Source organism: Oncorhynchus kisutch, linkage group LG22 (genome assembly GCF_002021735.2).
Source record: "Oncorhynchus kisutch isolate 150728-3 linkage group LG22, Okis_V2, whole genome shotgun sequence".
Classification (NCBI taxonomy): domain Eukaryota; kingdom Metazoa; phylum Chordata; class Actinopteri; order Salmoniformes; family Salmonidae; genus Oncorhynchus; species Oncorhynchus kisutch.
Window position 1 is genome coordinate 2,297,745 of NC_034195.2, and position 18,182 is coordinate 2,315,926.

General features: G+C 41.4%; 1 protein-coding gene across 1 annotated transcript in view; it reads right to left on the minus strand.

Moving 5' to 3' along the window:
* LOC109867642 (metabotropic glutamate receptor 8) overlaps positions 1-18,182 on the minus strand; it is a 216,355-nt gene that overhangs the window by 90,363 nt on the left and 107,810 nt on the right. The window contains exon 3 of the mRNA XM_020456892.2: positions 8,481-8,697. Within this exon, the coding sequence (XP_020312481.1) occupies positions 8,481-8,697 (217 nt within the window). The remainder of the gene's footprint in view (positions 1-8,480; positions 8,698-18,182) is intronic.

The window sequence follows — 18,182 nt, forward strand, 5'->3', positions numbered from 1 at the left end:
GTGTGTGCATAGGGGGAAAGAATCAACTGGTAAATGGCTCTTTGGATGAATAAAATACACATACACATCGATCACAGTGTTTATAGAAGAAGGACACTATCACCTTGAGACCAGAACTGCTCTGTTAACACGTAAGGAATGCTGCGTTTAATGTACCTTTGTTCTACCATACAGTATGCGTTGCAAGGGAGTTGATGAATGGCAGCCATCAACAGCATTGAGTCTGGGAATTGAATAACTTTGCTCAAGGGTAATCTCTTGTGGATAGACTACGTAAGCATAAATGGTAAATGATGCTAGATTTTAGCTCTGGGTTAACCAAGATTAGTTCCAGAGAAAGGTTTGGCTCTAAAGAACCTACAAGCCAAAATGAAAAGCTTATATAGCAAAAACTTGAAAGAATCAAAACAAAGATCTAGACAGATTAATACAAATCCCCAGGTGGTCTTCCATCATATAGCTTTCACTTCTCCTGTCTAAATGGATCAGTGCAGATGAGAGAGATGTGACAGAGAGAGGAGGAAAGGATGGAAGCCACTTTAGGCTATTTAGATGCACCTGGGACCTACTGAACTCTGATTGACCTCACACTCACACTACTACCACAAGCACTACTGCCAACCCCAGGTGGGCAAAGTGTAAGCACAGGTTAGGAGTAGGAGCTAATGGCAAACATACATTTCAAACTTCAAATGTAAACCAGGAGAAAATCTATTTAATCTAACCCTAATAGTATTACCAGGCCTTAGGCATTTTTATTTAAAGGCATTTTGATATTTTTACATGGGTGTTAGTGATTCTGCAGTTGAATGGTAATTCAAACGAGTTGGTCCTGGGCAAGAGACTAAATTCCATTTTCCATGATATTATGTAAATGGATTCCTAGTCCATGACAATTTATCCATGCCAATGAGGTCAGAAACTCTGTGCCTTGTGAAAGTTTTCCGTCATTTCAACCAGCCTGGCAGCGAGACACATTTACGGTTACTCGGGTAGCAGTTGGCATCTTTATTTATCCTCTGGGAGGTTATTTTCCTGTGTAATAGTGATGGAGTCATTGCTGACTTTTAACATGAGGAGATACGCTTTTCCTCCCAGGCCCTCAGGTCTGGAGAGAAGCCTATGGAGTCTTGCAGTTATGTTACAAGTGTAGATAATTGATTAGAGACAGCTAGCTCAGCAATGCTAACATGCTCACCTCTCACCATGACCAATAACAGGGGAGGTTATCATGTCTTGGGCGTGTGATATTTGACCCTCTGTTACTTTCTCACTCATCATTAGTCACGATTCATTCAGGATTATCCATAATCATGGTAGCATCCACATGAATGTAGAAGTGTTTCGAAACATATTCCATTCTTATTTATGATAAAAGTGACTCCACACAATACATTATTTACCATCGTTTACTATTGGGCACAAAACAATCTGAAACACCACTAAAACTAACTGGAGAGTCACAAGCTTGATGTAATCATTGTGTGCTTGGAATATGGGACCAAAAACTATATTTTAGATGTGTCAATAATTTTGACCCCTACCTTTTTGAGGGAAAAAAGTATTACCTGTTGAACAAAATGTCTTTCTCTGAGCCATTGTATTTGTATACTGTAAAATAATATAATTTCCCCATTTTTTGGCGCATAGCTCAGTATTTTAATGATTTATTTCATACAGTCATTATTGCTCATCTTTATCAAGGGTGTCAATCATTTCAGGCCCCACTGTGCACGTTACAGCTGATTCATTTTAATTCAGCAATGACAATATAATGAATATGTGGCCTTATGTCCACACTGGCTGAAAGCTGCAATAATAATTTGATCAGAGGGCTCAGAGAGAACGGTGTTGTATTATGAGAGAGCCCCTAGAAAGAAATACAGCTGTGCACTTACTTGCGATATGGAGAATCAATTACACTGACTATTGCTATTAGGTATGGGCGATCGCAACCTTCTCCTATCGTGATTATGTACCCATAACACATTGTGGTATACATCGCCTTCAGAAGCTATTCATACCCTTAGACTTATGGATGATTTTGATTAATTTCAAATGGATTAAATGTATGTTTTCCCCACCTATATACAATATATACCCCATAATGACAAAGTGAAAAGTGAAAACATGTTTTTTAATAACTGTAGCGTATTTATAAAATACTGAAAATATTCCAAACCTTAGTCGATACTTTGTAGAAGCACCTTTTATCATGATTATAGCTTTGAGTTGTCTTCGGTATGTCTGTATCCGCTTTGCACATCTGTATATGGGGATTTTACCAAATTTTTCCTTGCAGATTAATCTCAAACTCTGCTAACTTAGATGGGGAGCAGCGGGTTGAACAGCAATCTTCAAGTCTATCCACAGATTTTCAATGGGATTCAAGTCTGGGCATTGGCTGGCCCACGCAACGACTTTCACAGTCTTGTTCAAAAGCCATTCCAGCTTTGTTTTGGCTGTAGTATGCTTGGGGTCATTGTACATTTTGGCCCCATCTCTAAGGTCGTTTGCACTCTGAAGCAGGTTCTCATCAAGGATTTGCCTGTATTTAGGCCTCATTCATTGTTCCCTCTATTCCTACCAGTCTCCCAGTATGTGCCGCTGAAAAGCATCCCCATAGCATGATGCTGCCACCACCATGCTCCACAGTAGGGATGGTGTTAGACAGGTGATGACCTGTGCCTGGTTTTCTCCAGACATAGCGCTTTTCATTCAGGCTATAGAGTAACATTCTTGTCTCATCAGACCACATATTCTTTTGCATTATGATCTTAGTCTTTCACGTGCCTTTTTGCGAACTCTAGGTGTGCTGTCATATGCCTTTTTCTCAGGAGTGGCTTCCATCTGGCCACTGTCCAATAAAGCCCAGATTGGTGAAGTGCTGTATAAAAAAAAATTCTGGCAAGTTCTCACATCTCAGTCAAAGAACCCTGTAGTTATGTCAGAGTGGTCATTGGGTTCTGGGTCACCACCCTGACCAAGGTCCTTCTTGCTCAGATTGATCAGATGGCTAGCTCTAGGCAAATCTGGGTAGCTCCATATTTTTTCAATTTCCTAATGATGGAGACCACTGTGCTCTTGGAAAGTTAACACATAAATTATTTTATATCCTCCCCAGATACACTACATGACCAAAAATATGTAGACACCTACTTATCAAAAATCTCATTCCAAAATCATGGTCATTAACATGGAGTTTGTCCTCCCTTTGCTGCTATAACAGTTAAATAAAGGTTAAAAAATGAAGAATTAAAATATAAAAAAGCCTCCACACTTCTGGGAAGGCATTCCACTAGATGTTGGAACATTGCTGCGGGGACTTGCTTCCATTCAGCCACAAAAGCATTAGTAAGGTCGGACACTGATGTTGGGCGATTTGGCCTGGCTCGCAGTCAGTGTTCCAATTCATCCAAAAGTTGTTTGTTGGAGTTGATGTCAGGACTCTGTGCAGGCCAGTCATGTTCTTCCCCAATCTCGACAAACCATATCTGTATGGACCTCGCTTTGTGCACTGGGATATTGTCATGCTGAAACAGGTAAGGGCTTTTCCCTTACCTTTTCCCTTCTGTTGCACAAAGTTGGAAACACAGAATCGTCTAGAATATATGCTGTAGTGCTCAGGCAATGATTCGACTCGCCCTCCAGAGGGAGTACGATGGGACGGCGGCCGGGTGCCAGGGGTTCTTACTTCAGATGGACCTATACCTGGCGACCGTTCTTCCGGCTCCTTCGGGGGGTGAGAGCGTGAACGCCCTCGTCTTCTGCCTCTCAAGTAAAGCCCTGGAGTGGGTCAACTCGGTATGGAACGATCCTGACTCGGCGAGGGACTTAAGATTTCCCTTCACTGGAACTAAGGGGCCTAGCCCGAACCATGAAAAACAGCCCCAGACAATTATTCCTCCTCCACCAAACTTTGCAGTGGGCAATATGCATTTTGTCAGGGAGCGCTCTCCTGGCATCCGACAAACCCAAATTCATCGGACTGCCAGACGGTGAAGCGTGATTCATCACTCCAGAGAACGTGTTTCTACTGCTCCAGAGTCCAATGGCGGTGAGCCTCACATCACTCCAGTCGACGATTGGCATTGCGCATTGTGATTTTATGTTTGTGTGCAACTGCTCGGCCATGGAAACCCATTTCATGAAGCTCCCAACAAACAGTTCTTGTACTGACGTTGCTTCCAGAGGCAGTTTGGAACTCGGTAGTGAGTGTTGCAACAGAGGACAGATTATTTTTACGTGCTATGTGCTTCAGCACTCAGCGGCCCCGTTCTGTGAGTTTGTGTGGCCTACCACTCGTGACTGAGCCGTTGTTACTCCTAGACGTTTCCACTTTACAATAACAGCACTTACTCTTGACTGGGGCAGCTCTATCAGGGCAGAAATCTAACAAACTGATTCGTTGGAAAGGTGGCATCCTATGACGGTGCCACGTTGAAAGTCAATGAGCTCTTCGGTAAGGCTATTCTACTGCCACTGTTTGTCTATGGAGATTCTGTGGCTGTGTGCTCGGTTTTATACACCTGTCAGCAACGGGTGTGGCTGAAATAGCCGAGTCCACTAATTTGAAGGGATATCCACATACTTTTGGATATATAGTGTACATGCCTCGACACAATACTATCTCAGAGATCTATGGATAGTTCCTTGGACAAATATGTATCTTCCGTTTCCTTCAAAACCCTTAGAGCGGAGTGGACAGGACCAGGCAGTAAATCAGACTGGTGGAAAAAAGAACATCAACAATGAGGATATTTTTTTCTACACAGAATATCATACACAATTATTGCCTGATGTTTTCGTTCATATTTTCTAATACCTTTCTGATTATTAAAACATTATTACAAATCAGTCATTTTTTTGTTGCTGAACTGCCATAGCTCCAATTAACATTGGTCATTGATTGCACCCCTTTTTTGACATTTTGACATCAAAATGGGGCCATCGGCCAAAAAATGTTTGATAACCCCTGCTGTAGTTAGTTAGGTTATACATCACGGGACGGATAGAATTGCAGTCTACTATATTCAGAACTGAATAATAATGTCTTTATTAGCCTCAAAAAAATAGTAAACAGATAACATTGTCTCTCTTAAAGCTGTGATTGAGAATAGCACTTAGGCAACTTCAGGACAACACGTTTTTAGGCTAGAATATTTGAGAAATAAGATAATGTTCATAACTTTAACTTGTCTTAAAGCTAATATGATATTTATTGAAATAGGCTATAGCAAATAGGAATAGGTAAATTACTCTGAATGTCACTTGTGTGCTGCCCTGCTGTACGCTGCAAGACTCTGGACTCTGGTCTTTGCTGCATGGCACCAGTCAAGTTCAAATATGCTAAACCTTCGTCTGCCACATCACAATGTCGCCAGCCTCGATGGCTGTCAATCATCATCAATAGACAATGCTATCATATCACCCAACCCTAATTGCTATATTCATTTGACACTTCGGCAAGTACAAAAGCATACTAGCAGTAGTCCTGCTCAAGTCTACACATTCAGGGTGATGTGATCATCTCACTGGCTTCTTCTCTGGCGAGCTCTCATTGCCTATTTCCATTCTCAAAACTTGTCTTTGCACATCTCACACTACAAGAGCACTGCAGATGTGGTGCCGATAAAATCAAACATGTTTGAAAATATCTGGACGTCTAGGACGTCTCAAAGATGGCATAGGTAGACCTCCGTGCGCCCGAGTAGGCAACGACGTGGGGATTTTGATGCAGATCTCTGTCTGGGACAGCAAAATTGGTGCCGAAATCATGTGGTGTACACATTGCCTGATGTTTTTGATAGCCGTGTATTTCTCTCTCGGACAAATTGAGAATTTCCTGTCAAGAAGAGACACACAGAAGCCTCACTAGATTAGCTAGCCTAGCTAGCCTGTAGCCTCAAATGGAGGATGCTAACAAACGTTTTCAAGGCTGCAGGTGCTGTGTTTATTTTGCCTAATTCCAGGAAAATGTGGACCACCCGGACTTTCAAAATAGCAACTGTTTGCTTGCAGAGGACTACAGGGGTGAAGTGGCTACTCTTAGCAAAGTAGCAAACTTACACAAGCTACTGTGGAATCCACACCCGCCTAGTTTTTCTTTCTCTTCTACCCCAGTAGCCAGACGCCACTTTGGCCTGGTGAAAGTGTCGCCACTGAGTCGTTCAACTCGTCGGTACTCTGCAGAGATTCCTCCCCAAAGGGGGAGGAAGGGATCTCCCAAAGGGATCTCCCCCTTCCCTGGAGAATAGAGTTAGTAGATTTTTCCTGGATGACTTGGTGGATGTTCTTGTTCTCAATCCTACCAATCAGCCATGGAGATATATAATTCGCTGTGGAAGTCTAAAACAGTGACCTCTGGCAACAGAGGCCTCCTTGGCGAAAGTAAGCCCGGACCGGACACATACTAGAAACAGCTTTGCAACCCTGGATCCAGAGGTTCCGGCACCTTCTTCCCAGGGGGCTTCCGATTCGAGAATCAGATACGGATGTACCTGTGCCTTCATCTTCTGTTCTGTCTCCAGTGGGTTTTTACCTCAGGTTTACCTCAGGTTCAGATCCTCAGAGCTTCCCCTATCATCGGACCGTGAGGCTGTCTAAGACTCTGCCCATTCATCATCCACAATGGACACTACAGCAAGTTCGGGTCCATCGGGCCATCGAGCGGTTTACAAAAGAACAGCCGGACCTTCTCAGCCATTGCACCAGCTGTCGTCATTGGCAGCTCTATGGTTAGAAGCATCTCAGTTCCTGGGGCAAAATCCCTGTGCTATCCTGGTGCATATGTATGGGACATTACAAGGTTGCTTCAGGCTGTTTTATGACAGCTGCTGGGAGCTGAACCTGTCGTAGTCCATGTGAGGTCAAATGGCATTAGGAGGGAAAGCTCGACCTGCTGAAAATGTATTTTAAAGAACTGATCCTAGCTCTGAAACATTACAAAAAGCAGCCAATTATGTCAGATCCGGTACCATCGTTGGGCAGCGTGTGTGAAAGATTCATCATGCTGCTAGCATTACACACCTGGCTAAAATATTACTGTAGCTCTGTTGGAATAACTTTTATAGATAACTTTGGCATCTTCTGGAAACAGAAGATACGCTACAGGAATGATGAGTCGATCCAAATCATCTTGGCTCCTGGACTCGCATTTCAAGGATGCATTGAGACAATGACTTACCAATGACCCAAGCCCACCTTAGATAATCCCTACCATTGTGTCACTGAGTTGCCATAATGCTGCAGCAAATGTACATTATCCCAGGGGCACTGGAAGTCAAAAAGTACACTACCAGTTAAAAGTTTTAGAACACCTACTTATTCAAGGATTTTTCTTTATTTTTACTATTTTCTACATTGTAGAATAATAGTGAAGACATCAAAACTATGTAATAACACATATGGAATCATGTAGTAACCAAACTAGTGTTACACAAATCAAAATTTATTTTTATATTTCAGATTCTTCAAATAGCCACCCTTTTCCATGGTTTAAAAGCAAAAACAGATTTTGAGGTCCCAGGCTCTTAAATGAAAAGCTATTTTTCCTATGTAATTCCGTCTCCCAAATTGCAATTCCTATAGTTCCACTAGATGTCAACAGTCTTTATTCAAGGTTTCAGGCTTGTTTTTTGAAAAACAAGCAAGAATTTTGAGTTTTGGTTAGGAGAGCACCGGAGCAATTATCAGTCTTTCGGCGCAGAAGGGAGAGGGCGCATGCTTACTAATTTTGCTATCCTATTGAACATACTACTTTCTGTATGAAATATTATAGTTTATTAACATTTTAGAGTACCTGAGGATTAAATACAAACGTTGTTTGACTTTTTTGGATGGAGTTTAGCGTTTTGTCTTTGTCTGCATGTTGAACGAGTGGATTACTGAAATCGATGGTGCCAACTAAACTGACGTTTTGGGAATTAAAGAAGGATTTTATCTAACAAAACGACCATTCATGTTGTAGCTGGGACCCTTGGGATTGCAAACAGAGGAAGATCTTCAAAAGTAAGTGATTTATTTAATCGCTATTTGTGATTTTATGAAGCCTCTGCTGGTTGAAAAATATGATGATGTGGGGCGCCGTCCTCAGACAATCGCATGGTTTGCTTTCACCGTAAAGCCTATACTAAATCGGACAACGCAATAAACAATAATTCAAGCTTTTAAATGATATAAGATACTTGTATGTTCATGAATGTTTAATATTTCCCGATTATTTATTTGAATTGCGCGCCCTCCAATTTCACCGGATGTTGTCGGCTGGTGTCCCGCTAGCGTGACGCCTACCCAAAGAATAAATGCCTTGCTGTGTATTAGGAGAGAAACACACTTTTGGATTCAATCACATTTCTTTATCCTCCATCATGGCGTCACAAAGACAGCTCACATTCAGTAGCCATATCTATAAAAAGTTTCAATAAAAACCTCATTGAGCAGCCATTTTGTGCCAGTAAAAAGAGCCCCATCCCACTTACCAGACTCTCTGGAGATCTGGACGAAAGCCTCCACGCCACTTTCACCGTAATTCCCCTCCGAGGCCAGGGTCGACACATAGTTCCAGCCCATCGCCGTTACGATGTCCAGCATGGCCTGAGCTTGGTAGGAGTCCGGTGGCACCACACGGGAGAAGAAGTCGTAGCGTGTGTTGTCACTCAGCTCGGGCGCTGTGGATGCATAGCTGATCTGAGGGATCTGTGCAGACAAGGAAGACATAGTGTAAGTATTTATTGAAAACTAGTAATTGATCTACAATGGAAACTACTCCCCAGACATCTACTATATGTTACACATGAGAATAGCAATGGAAAGACAAATCCCTGCAACGTTGTCAGAACATTAAGAACTAACTGATTTAAAACTTTTTTGATTTAAAACTTTTAAAAATTTCATCCTGTTTAAGGAGCACATTCACCCCAAAAGAACTTCAAAACCAAAGGGAACCACAATTTCACATTTCTCAGCTGGACACAGCGTAATGGAGAAGAGAGGGGAAACTGTAAGGTGGAATTAGACAGACAGATGGACAGTCAGACAGATAGGGAGAACTGGCATAGCCAGGGAAGGTTGGAGAGTGATTGAAGGACTGATTGATTTCACTTCAGTCAAAGGCCAGGGTGCGCGGGCAGGCCCTACAGGCTAGACCCATTGGCATTCAAAGAGAGGGGGAATGGAAGAAAGAAAGACAGTCAGGCAAAGGCCTGCCAGCAATACAAATGCCACTCATTGGCTGGCAGCTTGAGCCGATCTCAGCTCATTCACAGACTGCAACAAATTAAACCGGCTGTAAATACAAATGCATCTGGTGGCTTTGACATGATTGAAATCACCTGTAAAATGCCAACGTTCTGTCAGTCCCAGAAGGTTAACCCTTGAACTGGGATTTCAGAGCCATAGGATAACAATAGCTAAATGAATACCAGAGGCAATAAGTGATTGAACTTATGCCATTAAGTGATTAAGATCTGGGTTGAAACAAATACAATTCGTATTGTCTTTATGTCCTTATATGAACAACTTAATTTCCAGGGACCAAAGAGCCTGCTTGTGGTTGTCCTTATCTTTCCATTAGCACATAATTGAAAAAGAGGGACGTTTGTAACCCCTAAAGTTAATATATAGCTTTAATTTATCAGTTAATGAGAGACTCAAACAGAATATACTGTGGCTTCAAAGAACTAGCTCTTTCCGTACACTCTAAAAAATGTTGGGTCGTTCGGGTTAACCCACATGTTGGGATGCAGGCATTGGTTCACTTAGTTGGGTGGTTATTTTTTAAAAGAGAAGGTTGGGTTGTTGATGCTGGGTTACTGATGCTGGGTTATTGAGCTATGACCCAGTCGGTCGGATCAGAAGACTAGAGAGGCGTGGCTTATTAGGGATGTGGCTTTCAGATAGTTATTTTTGGCCACTCGTGAGATTATATGTAATTCCAGTTAATCTGTCCTGTTGTATTGTTATCACATGTTAAATTTGAACACTTACATTTTTATAGCTATAATGACAATCCAAATGTATTAGTTCCTTAAGAGCCTATGCAAAACCCAACGTTGGGATAGTTACTACAATATGTAAATATTATCATTATTATTATTATATTAGAATATGTCATGTACGAAAGAAAGTTACAGACACACATATATCAGACCCCAAGACCATTCATTTCTATCGGCCACAAAATAATCTGAAACAAAACACCAAAACAAACAGAAAATGCATCCAACAAAGTCACAAGCTTGATGTAGTCATTGCGTACTATGACTATGGGAACAAATACTGCTTTTTTTTATGACATTAATGCACATATAAGTGAATTAGTCCAAAAAATGTTGCTCCCCTAAAATGGGGGAACTACATACAAAAGGTATTGTAATTTCTAAATGGTTCACCCGATATGGATGGAAATACCCTCAAATTAAAGGTGCCCTTTAACCCGTTAGTCATTGTTTGATTTCAAATCCAAATGCTTCACTGTCCCAATAATTAAGGAGGGCACTGTAGCTGCTCTACTAGTGCCAAAATTTGTTAGAAATGTCATTAAAAGTTGAACCTATTCATCTATGGCAAGGATACTTACAGTGCCTTCAGAAAGTATTCACAACCCTTGACTTCTTCTTATAAATGAATTAAAAATGAAAATCTGAAATGTCTTGAGTCAATAAGTGTTCAACCCCTTTGTCATGGCAAGCCTAAATACGTTCAGGAGTATAAATGTGCTTAAGTCACATAATAAATAGCATGGATTCACTCTGCTTGCAATAATAGTTTATAACATGATTTTAGAATGACTACTTCATCTCTGTACCCCACACATACAATCATCTTTAGGGCCCCTCAGTCGAGCTGTGAATTTCAACCACATAACCACGGAGGTTTTCCAATGGCTCACCAAGAAGGGCACCTATTGGTAGATGGGTAAAAGCAAAGAAAGCAAACATTGAATATCCCTTTGAACATGGTGAAGTTATTAATTACACTTTGGATGTTGTATCAATACACCCTGTCACTACAAAGCCTCAAATGTTGTGCACAAATCTGTTTACATCCCTATTATTGAGCATTTCTCATTTTCCAAAAGAATCCATCCACCTGACAGGTGTGGCATATCACAAAGCTGATTAAACAGCATGATCATTACACAGGTGCACCTTGTGCTGGGGACAATACAAGGCCACTTCAAAATGTACAGTTTAGACACACAACACTAAGCAACACATTTCTCAAGTTCTGAGGGAGCGTGCAATTGGTATGCTGACTGCAGGAATGTCCACCATTGCTGTTGCCAAATATTAAATTTGAATTTCTCTACTATAAGCCGTTTTAGAGAATTTAGCAGTACGGTCAACCAGCCTCACAAACGCAGACCACATGTAAACATGCCGGCCCAGCTGATGAAACTGTTGGTTTGCACAACCGAATAATTTCTGCAAAGTCAGAAACCGTCTCAGGGAAGCTCATCTGCGTGCTTGTCTTTCTCAACAGGTTCTTTGACCTGACTGTAGTTCAGCATCATAACCAAATTCAGTGATCACCAGCACGCTGGAGAAGTGTGCTCTTCACAGATAAATCACCATTTTTAACTGTACTGGGCAGATGACAGAGAGCATGTATTGCGTCGTGTGGGTGAGTGGTTTGCTGACGTCAACGTTGTGAACAGAGTACCCCATGTTGGGTAATGGTACGGGACATTGCTATGGACAACAAACACAATTTAATTTGATCGATGGCAATTATAATTGACAGATATACCGTGACGAGATCCTGAGGCCCATTGTTGTGCCATTCATCCACTGCCATCACCTCATGTTTCAGCATGATAATGGATAGCCCTATGTCGCAAGGATCTGTACACAACTCCTGGAAGCAGAAAATGTCCCAGTTCTTTCATGGCCTTCATACTCACCAGACATTCCTGTGCTGTTTGTAACTACCCTGGTAGGTTGACTGACAACCTGGTTACAGTTTGACGTTTTTTTATTGAGTGGGCAGTGTGATGAAAGCCAGTCAATATTTAAATCACCCACAAAATATACTTCTCTGTTGATATCACATAAAATATCAAGCATTTCACACAGATATTGACTGTTAGCACTTGGTGGTCTATAGCAGTTTCCCACAAGAATGGGCTTTAGGTGAAGCAGATGAACCTGTAGCCATATTACTTCAACAGCATTTAACATGAGAGGTTTACAGAAATGTGGTTCTGAATATAAACCGCGACAACGCCCTCGTTGGAATTTCTGTTTTTTTCGGTAGACTTCATAACCATATATTGCTACCACTGTATCATCAAAGCTATTATCGGAGTGAGCTTCAGAGATAAATGTAATCTGTTAAAACTAAGTTATTGACTTCTCAAGCATTATTTCTTAGGCTACATATGTTAATACGGGCTATTTTTTTGCACTTTTTTAATGCTTTACTGGGAAGCTAATCAGAAGTAGACTTGCTCATGTTATTTATATTGGAGCTGATAGTGCAGGGTGAGCTGCACACAGTGGACTTCCCACTAGGGCACACCGCCTCAGTGCTAACAGTGTAACCCTGGTTTATAGGCACATGATTACTGCAAACAATAGCTGTAGGATCGAAAGAGGTATTCAAGGCAGTTAGGGGGACATACATTACATTGTGTCTGCCAACGCCCCTGGGATAATGTACATTAGATGCAGCAGGTCTATGCCCAAACAATTCAAGCTTCTACTTTTAAAAATTCACCTTTCCAGAAATGTCTCTCACCATTGCCGCTTGTTATAGACAGCCCCCAGCTGTGCCCTGAACACCATATGTTAATTGATTGCCCCCCATCTATCTTCAGAGTTCGTACAGTTAGGTGACCGAAACTGGGATATGCTTTACACCCCGGCCTACAATCTAAGCTAGATAACTTCAATCTCACACAAATTATCAAGGAACCTACACCAGGTACAACCCTAAATCTGTAACCATGGGCACCCTCATAGATATCATCCTGACCAACCTGCCCTCTAAATACACCTCTGCTGTCTTCAACCAGGATCTCAGTGATCACTGCCTCATTGCCTGCATCCGTAATGGGTCAAACGACCACCCCTCATCACTGTCAAACGCTCCCTTAAACACTTCAGCGAGCAGGCCTTTCAAATCGACCTGGCCCGGGTATCCTGAAAGGATATTGTCCTCATCCCGTCAGTAGAGGATGCCTGGTTGCTCTTTAAAAGTGCTTTCTTCACCATCTTAAATGCACATGCCCCATTCAAAAAATGTTGAACTAAGGACAGATACAGCCCTTGGTTCACCCCAGACTTGACTGCCCTTGACAAGCACAAAAAACATCCTGTGGTGTACTGCATTAGCATCGAATAGCCCCAGTGATATGCAACTTTTCAGGGAAGTCAGGAACCAATTTACACAGTCAGTTAGGAAAGCTAAGGCTAGCTTTTTCAAGTAGAAATTTGCATCCTGTAGCACTAATTCCAAAAAGTTTTGGAACACTGTAAAGTCCATGGAGAATAAGAGCACCTCCTCCCAGCTGCCCACTGCACTGAGGCTAGGAAACACTGTCACCACCGATACATCTTTGATAATCGATCATTTCAATAAGCATTGGTTTTAACAACATGTACTTTTTAACTAATTTAAATGTAACATTGAAATGCTGTGTTTTATGCTTTTATGCCTTTTTATTTTATCTTTATTTAACCAGGCAAGTCAGTTAAGAACAAATTCTTATTTTCAATGATGGCCTAGGAACAGTGGGTTAACTGCCTGTTCAGGAGCAGAATGACAGATTTGTACCATGTCAGCTCAGGGATTTGAATTTGCAACCTTTCGGTTACTAGTCCAACGCTCTAACCACTAGGCTACCCTGCCGTTATGCTGTTTTTATGTGTATAAAATGATGTGCAAAAATATATGAGTATGTGAGAATATATTTAAAAGGAAATGTAACAATACAACTTTTTTAAATTAAATAATAATAAATAAATAAAATCGACCAAGGGCCCCCTGATCTCCCCGTGTCTGCCAGCAGGGGAGGACCTAATGCCCCAGCTCGTGCTGTATGGGGTGGGCCGAAGGCATATTCCACCAAAGGTCTTCACAAAGCTCTGGCCCACCCTCACGTGTCTGAAGGAAGCACTGTGGTCCTTCCGCAACCTGCTGGTAGCGAAATGAGTAGAGACCACCCCCCAGGCAGTGGCCATGGTAGCCACGGAAGCCCTGGGGTGGTACAGAAGAAAGGGGGCCTCGACCCCAGGCGAAAGGTCACCCACAACACCCAAGGTCCCGGCGGCCATGGACTGACAGCGCCGCGGCGCCTAGGGGAGGGATCTCTTATGGGCCCCGACGGACCGGATGGAAATTGATTCGGAGGAGCAGGAGGAGGCGAGTTTGATAAGGACTCACCCCGTTCCTGTACAAAGGACCAAAGTGACTTTTTAACATGTTTTTCATGTCTTAAAAATGTTTTACTTTTGTTAAATAATTTATACACATTTTAAATGGCTTTTACAGAATTGGATGTTTTACATAAAAAAGTTATTTTATTTATGGTTGTTTTTATTGGTTTTAACAACATGTAGTTTTTAACAAACTTAATTGTAATACTCAAATGCTGTGCATTATGCTTCTATGCCGTTTTTATGTGTATAAAAGAATGTGCAAAAATATTAGAGCTGTTTTAAAGAAAATGCAACAATAAAAAATGTCCTAAATTTAACCCAACCCCTCTGAATCAGAGAGGTGTCGGGGGCTCTGTAATTGAAGTCATCGTGGACTTCAGTCGGTGCCCACGTCATTTTAGGTAGTTTGATAAATCCTTCAGCATGGCAGTCATTCTGGTTGCAGGTTGTGGGTGATTATCCTCACTCTGGCTGGATTCTGATAGGAATTAGTAGCCACTTCACAAACCAGCATATTATGATTTGCAGGTCTGATGTGGCTCATCATCCAGGATTTTCAGCTCACTGTTGAGGATAACTGGGCCATAATATGATATATGCTCATAAAGGGTTTATTTTTATTTGAAGCACATTCACTTAGGCAGTCTCTTGGTGAAGGCTTCAAGAATGTATATATGTTTTTTAATGCAATAACCATCTCTCTCACTAACAAACTCAGTCATGTGTGGGCATCTCTCACATTCGCTCAAAAGGCATGCTGGGAAATATGCAAACACAGCATTACGCCCTACAGTTTTAAAACAACACCCCCAGTGTTTAGTGTGCTGAATAAACATATTTTCTAGTGTTTACAATCTAAACACCGTGATGCATTTTCATCGACATTTATGACTGTTATATTTTACTCTCAAAACACACCAACGCCTTCATTTTGATCATCATCATTATAATTTAGAGTCATAGTACAACAACAGCAAGCTCGTCATAAGTCTCAGACCTCTTGGCAAAATGCCCAAAACAATGATGGTTCCAGTGGATATGTGTTTTTTTGTTAATTATTGTTTTATTTTGTAATATATACACTGTTTTATTATTTAATTCATGGAATATGTTTTAATACCCATAAAAGTGTGGTTAATTTGAGTACATTTTACTGTTTCAAAAACAAGCTGTTCAGTCCCAACTCGGCTTCAAGCAGCAGTTCTGGGCATTCGGCCTGCCACCCAGTGCTTGGATTGCATTGCCGGTTATTATTACATTGCCTGCTAACGGGTGGGACTGCATCAATGAGATTGCAGGATTTCATCACATGATTTTAACAGCACGAAGTAAATGGCAGCTAAAATGAGCACCCAGGCCTTCTGCAAATGCTCTTTCGGGTACTAAACAGATTGCACTAAAGAGCAAATTGTAAGGAACCTGTAAATAAACAATCATGACCGTCATTGGGAGACTGGGTCCTGATAAACTGGATATCCACATCCATCGACAGTCAAAGGACAGACGGATACACTAGCCAGAACCTTCTTGTGGATCTGGTAGGACAAAAGAATGGCTCTATGCCCAATTCGCCACACTGGTTTTTGTTTCCCCTGAATTTCATCAGATGCTTGCTAGTGGGTAAGCTAGCCACCGGTAGCTTGCTAACCCACATAAAAATGTCAAGTTTAACTAAAGTTAACTGGCAAGCTTATCATGCGTGCGTGTGATCAAATTAATCACACACACAAAATCCCCACCGTTTGTACCATTCACTTCCATATTGAGAGTATCCTTCTGGCTGACCAGTGATGATAATTGATTGAAAAAATGTGGCATGACATGACAGCCAGGTCTCTTCTTTCTATGTTTTTTAAAAAGAAATGTAGCTCTCATGTACTTTCCCTGGCTGTGTATCTCTCTCTCTCCTTCCTCTCTCTCATTTTCTTCATTATTAGTGTGTTAGAGTTTTGGGAGCTTTCTGACAAGGTCTCTTCCTAACCAGATGCTGGCCACAGGAACATTCATAGGTGACATGATCTGATGTGACTTCATTAGTCCTACCCTTCTACAGTAGATGACTTCCATTATTTGACCGCTTGACTGCACTGTAAGGTTACTGTCCCTCCTTGTTATGTTTTTAAGATAGTGTTAGTTATGTAAAACTATTCCGCATTGCAACCCAAATACAATGAGCAAAATGTTTTACATGTTATCGCGCAGTTAAAAGGAGGTAGATGTAAAGGAAACCTGTCAAGCATGCAGAATATTGGAAGCCAAACTTTCCATTGGGCTATATATATCTTCACATTGTTTACTCATTGTGCTTACATGTGGAAATCCCCTGAGGTTACATATACACGGCCTTCAGAAAGTATTCATACCCCTTGACTTAATCCACATTTTGTTGTGTTACAGCCTGAATCCAAAATGGATGAAACAGATTTTGTTTCTCACCCATCGAAACGCAATATCCTATAACGACGAAGTGAAAACATGTTTTCCTCTGTCCAGTATCTGTGTTATTTTGTGTTATTCTGTGTTATCTTAATCTTTTTTTTTATTGGCCAGTCTGAGATATGGCTTTTTCATTGCAACTATGCCTAGAAGGCCAATATCCCGGAGTCGTCTCTTCACTGTTGACCTTGAGACTGGTGTTTTGCAGGTAATATTTAATGAAGCTGCCAGTTGAGGACTTGTGAGGTGTCTGTTTCTCAAACTAGGCTCTCTAATGTACTTGTCCTCTTGCTCTGTTGTGCACCGGGGCCTCCCACTCCTCTTTCTATTCTGGTTAGTGCCAGTTGTCACTGTTATGTGAAGGGAGTAGTACACAGCGTTGTACGAGATCTTCAGTTTCTTGGCAATTTTTCGCATGGAATAGCCTTAATTTTTCAGAACAAGAATAGACTGACAAGTTTCAGAAGAAAGTTGTTTGCTTCTGGCCATTTTGAGCCTGTAATCAAACCCACAAATGCTGATGCTCCAGATACTCAACTAGTCTAAAGAAGGACAGTTTTTTTGCTTCTTTAAATCAGAACAACAGTTTTCAGCTGTGCTAACATATTTGCAAAAGGGGTTTCTAATGATCAATTAGCATTTTAAAATGATAAACTTGGATTGCTGATAATAGGCCTCTGTATGCCTATGTAGATATTCCATAGAAAATCTGCCGTTTCCAGCTACAATAGTCATTTACGACGTTAACAATGTCAACACTGTATTTCTGATCAATTTGATGTTATTTTAATGGACAAAAATGTGCTTTTCTTACAAAAACAAGGACAATTGCTTTGGAAGTATACTTGGGGTCATTGTCCTGTTGGAATGTAAATCTTCGCCCCAGTCTAAGGTCGTTTGCTCTCTGAAGCAGGTTCTCATCAAGGATTTGCCTGTATTTGGCTCCATTCATTGTTACCTCTAACCAGTCTTCTAGTCCCTGCTCCTGAAAAACATCCCCTTATCATGATACTGCCACCACCATGCTTCATGGTATGGATGATGTTAGACGACTGATAAGCTGTGCCTAGTTCTCTCCAGCCATAGCGCATTCCATTCCGACCAAAGAGTTAATTTTTGTCTCATCAGACCATCGAATCATTTGCCTTATGCTCTAAAGCCTCTTACGTCGACCCGAGACGCAATCGCCCCATCTAGCCATCAGCAAATGCAAATGCGCTACGCCAAATGCTAATAGCACTCGTTAAAACTCAAACGTTCATTAAAACACACATGCAGGGTACTGAATTAAAGCTACACTCGTTGTGAATCTAGCCAACAAGTCAGATTATTAAAATGCTTTTCGGCGAAAGCATGAGAAGC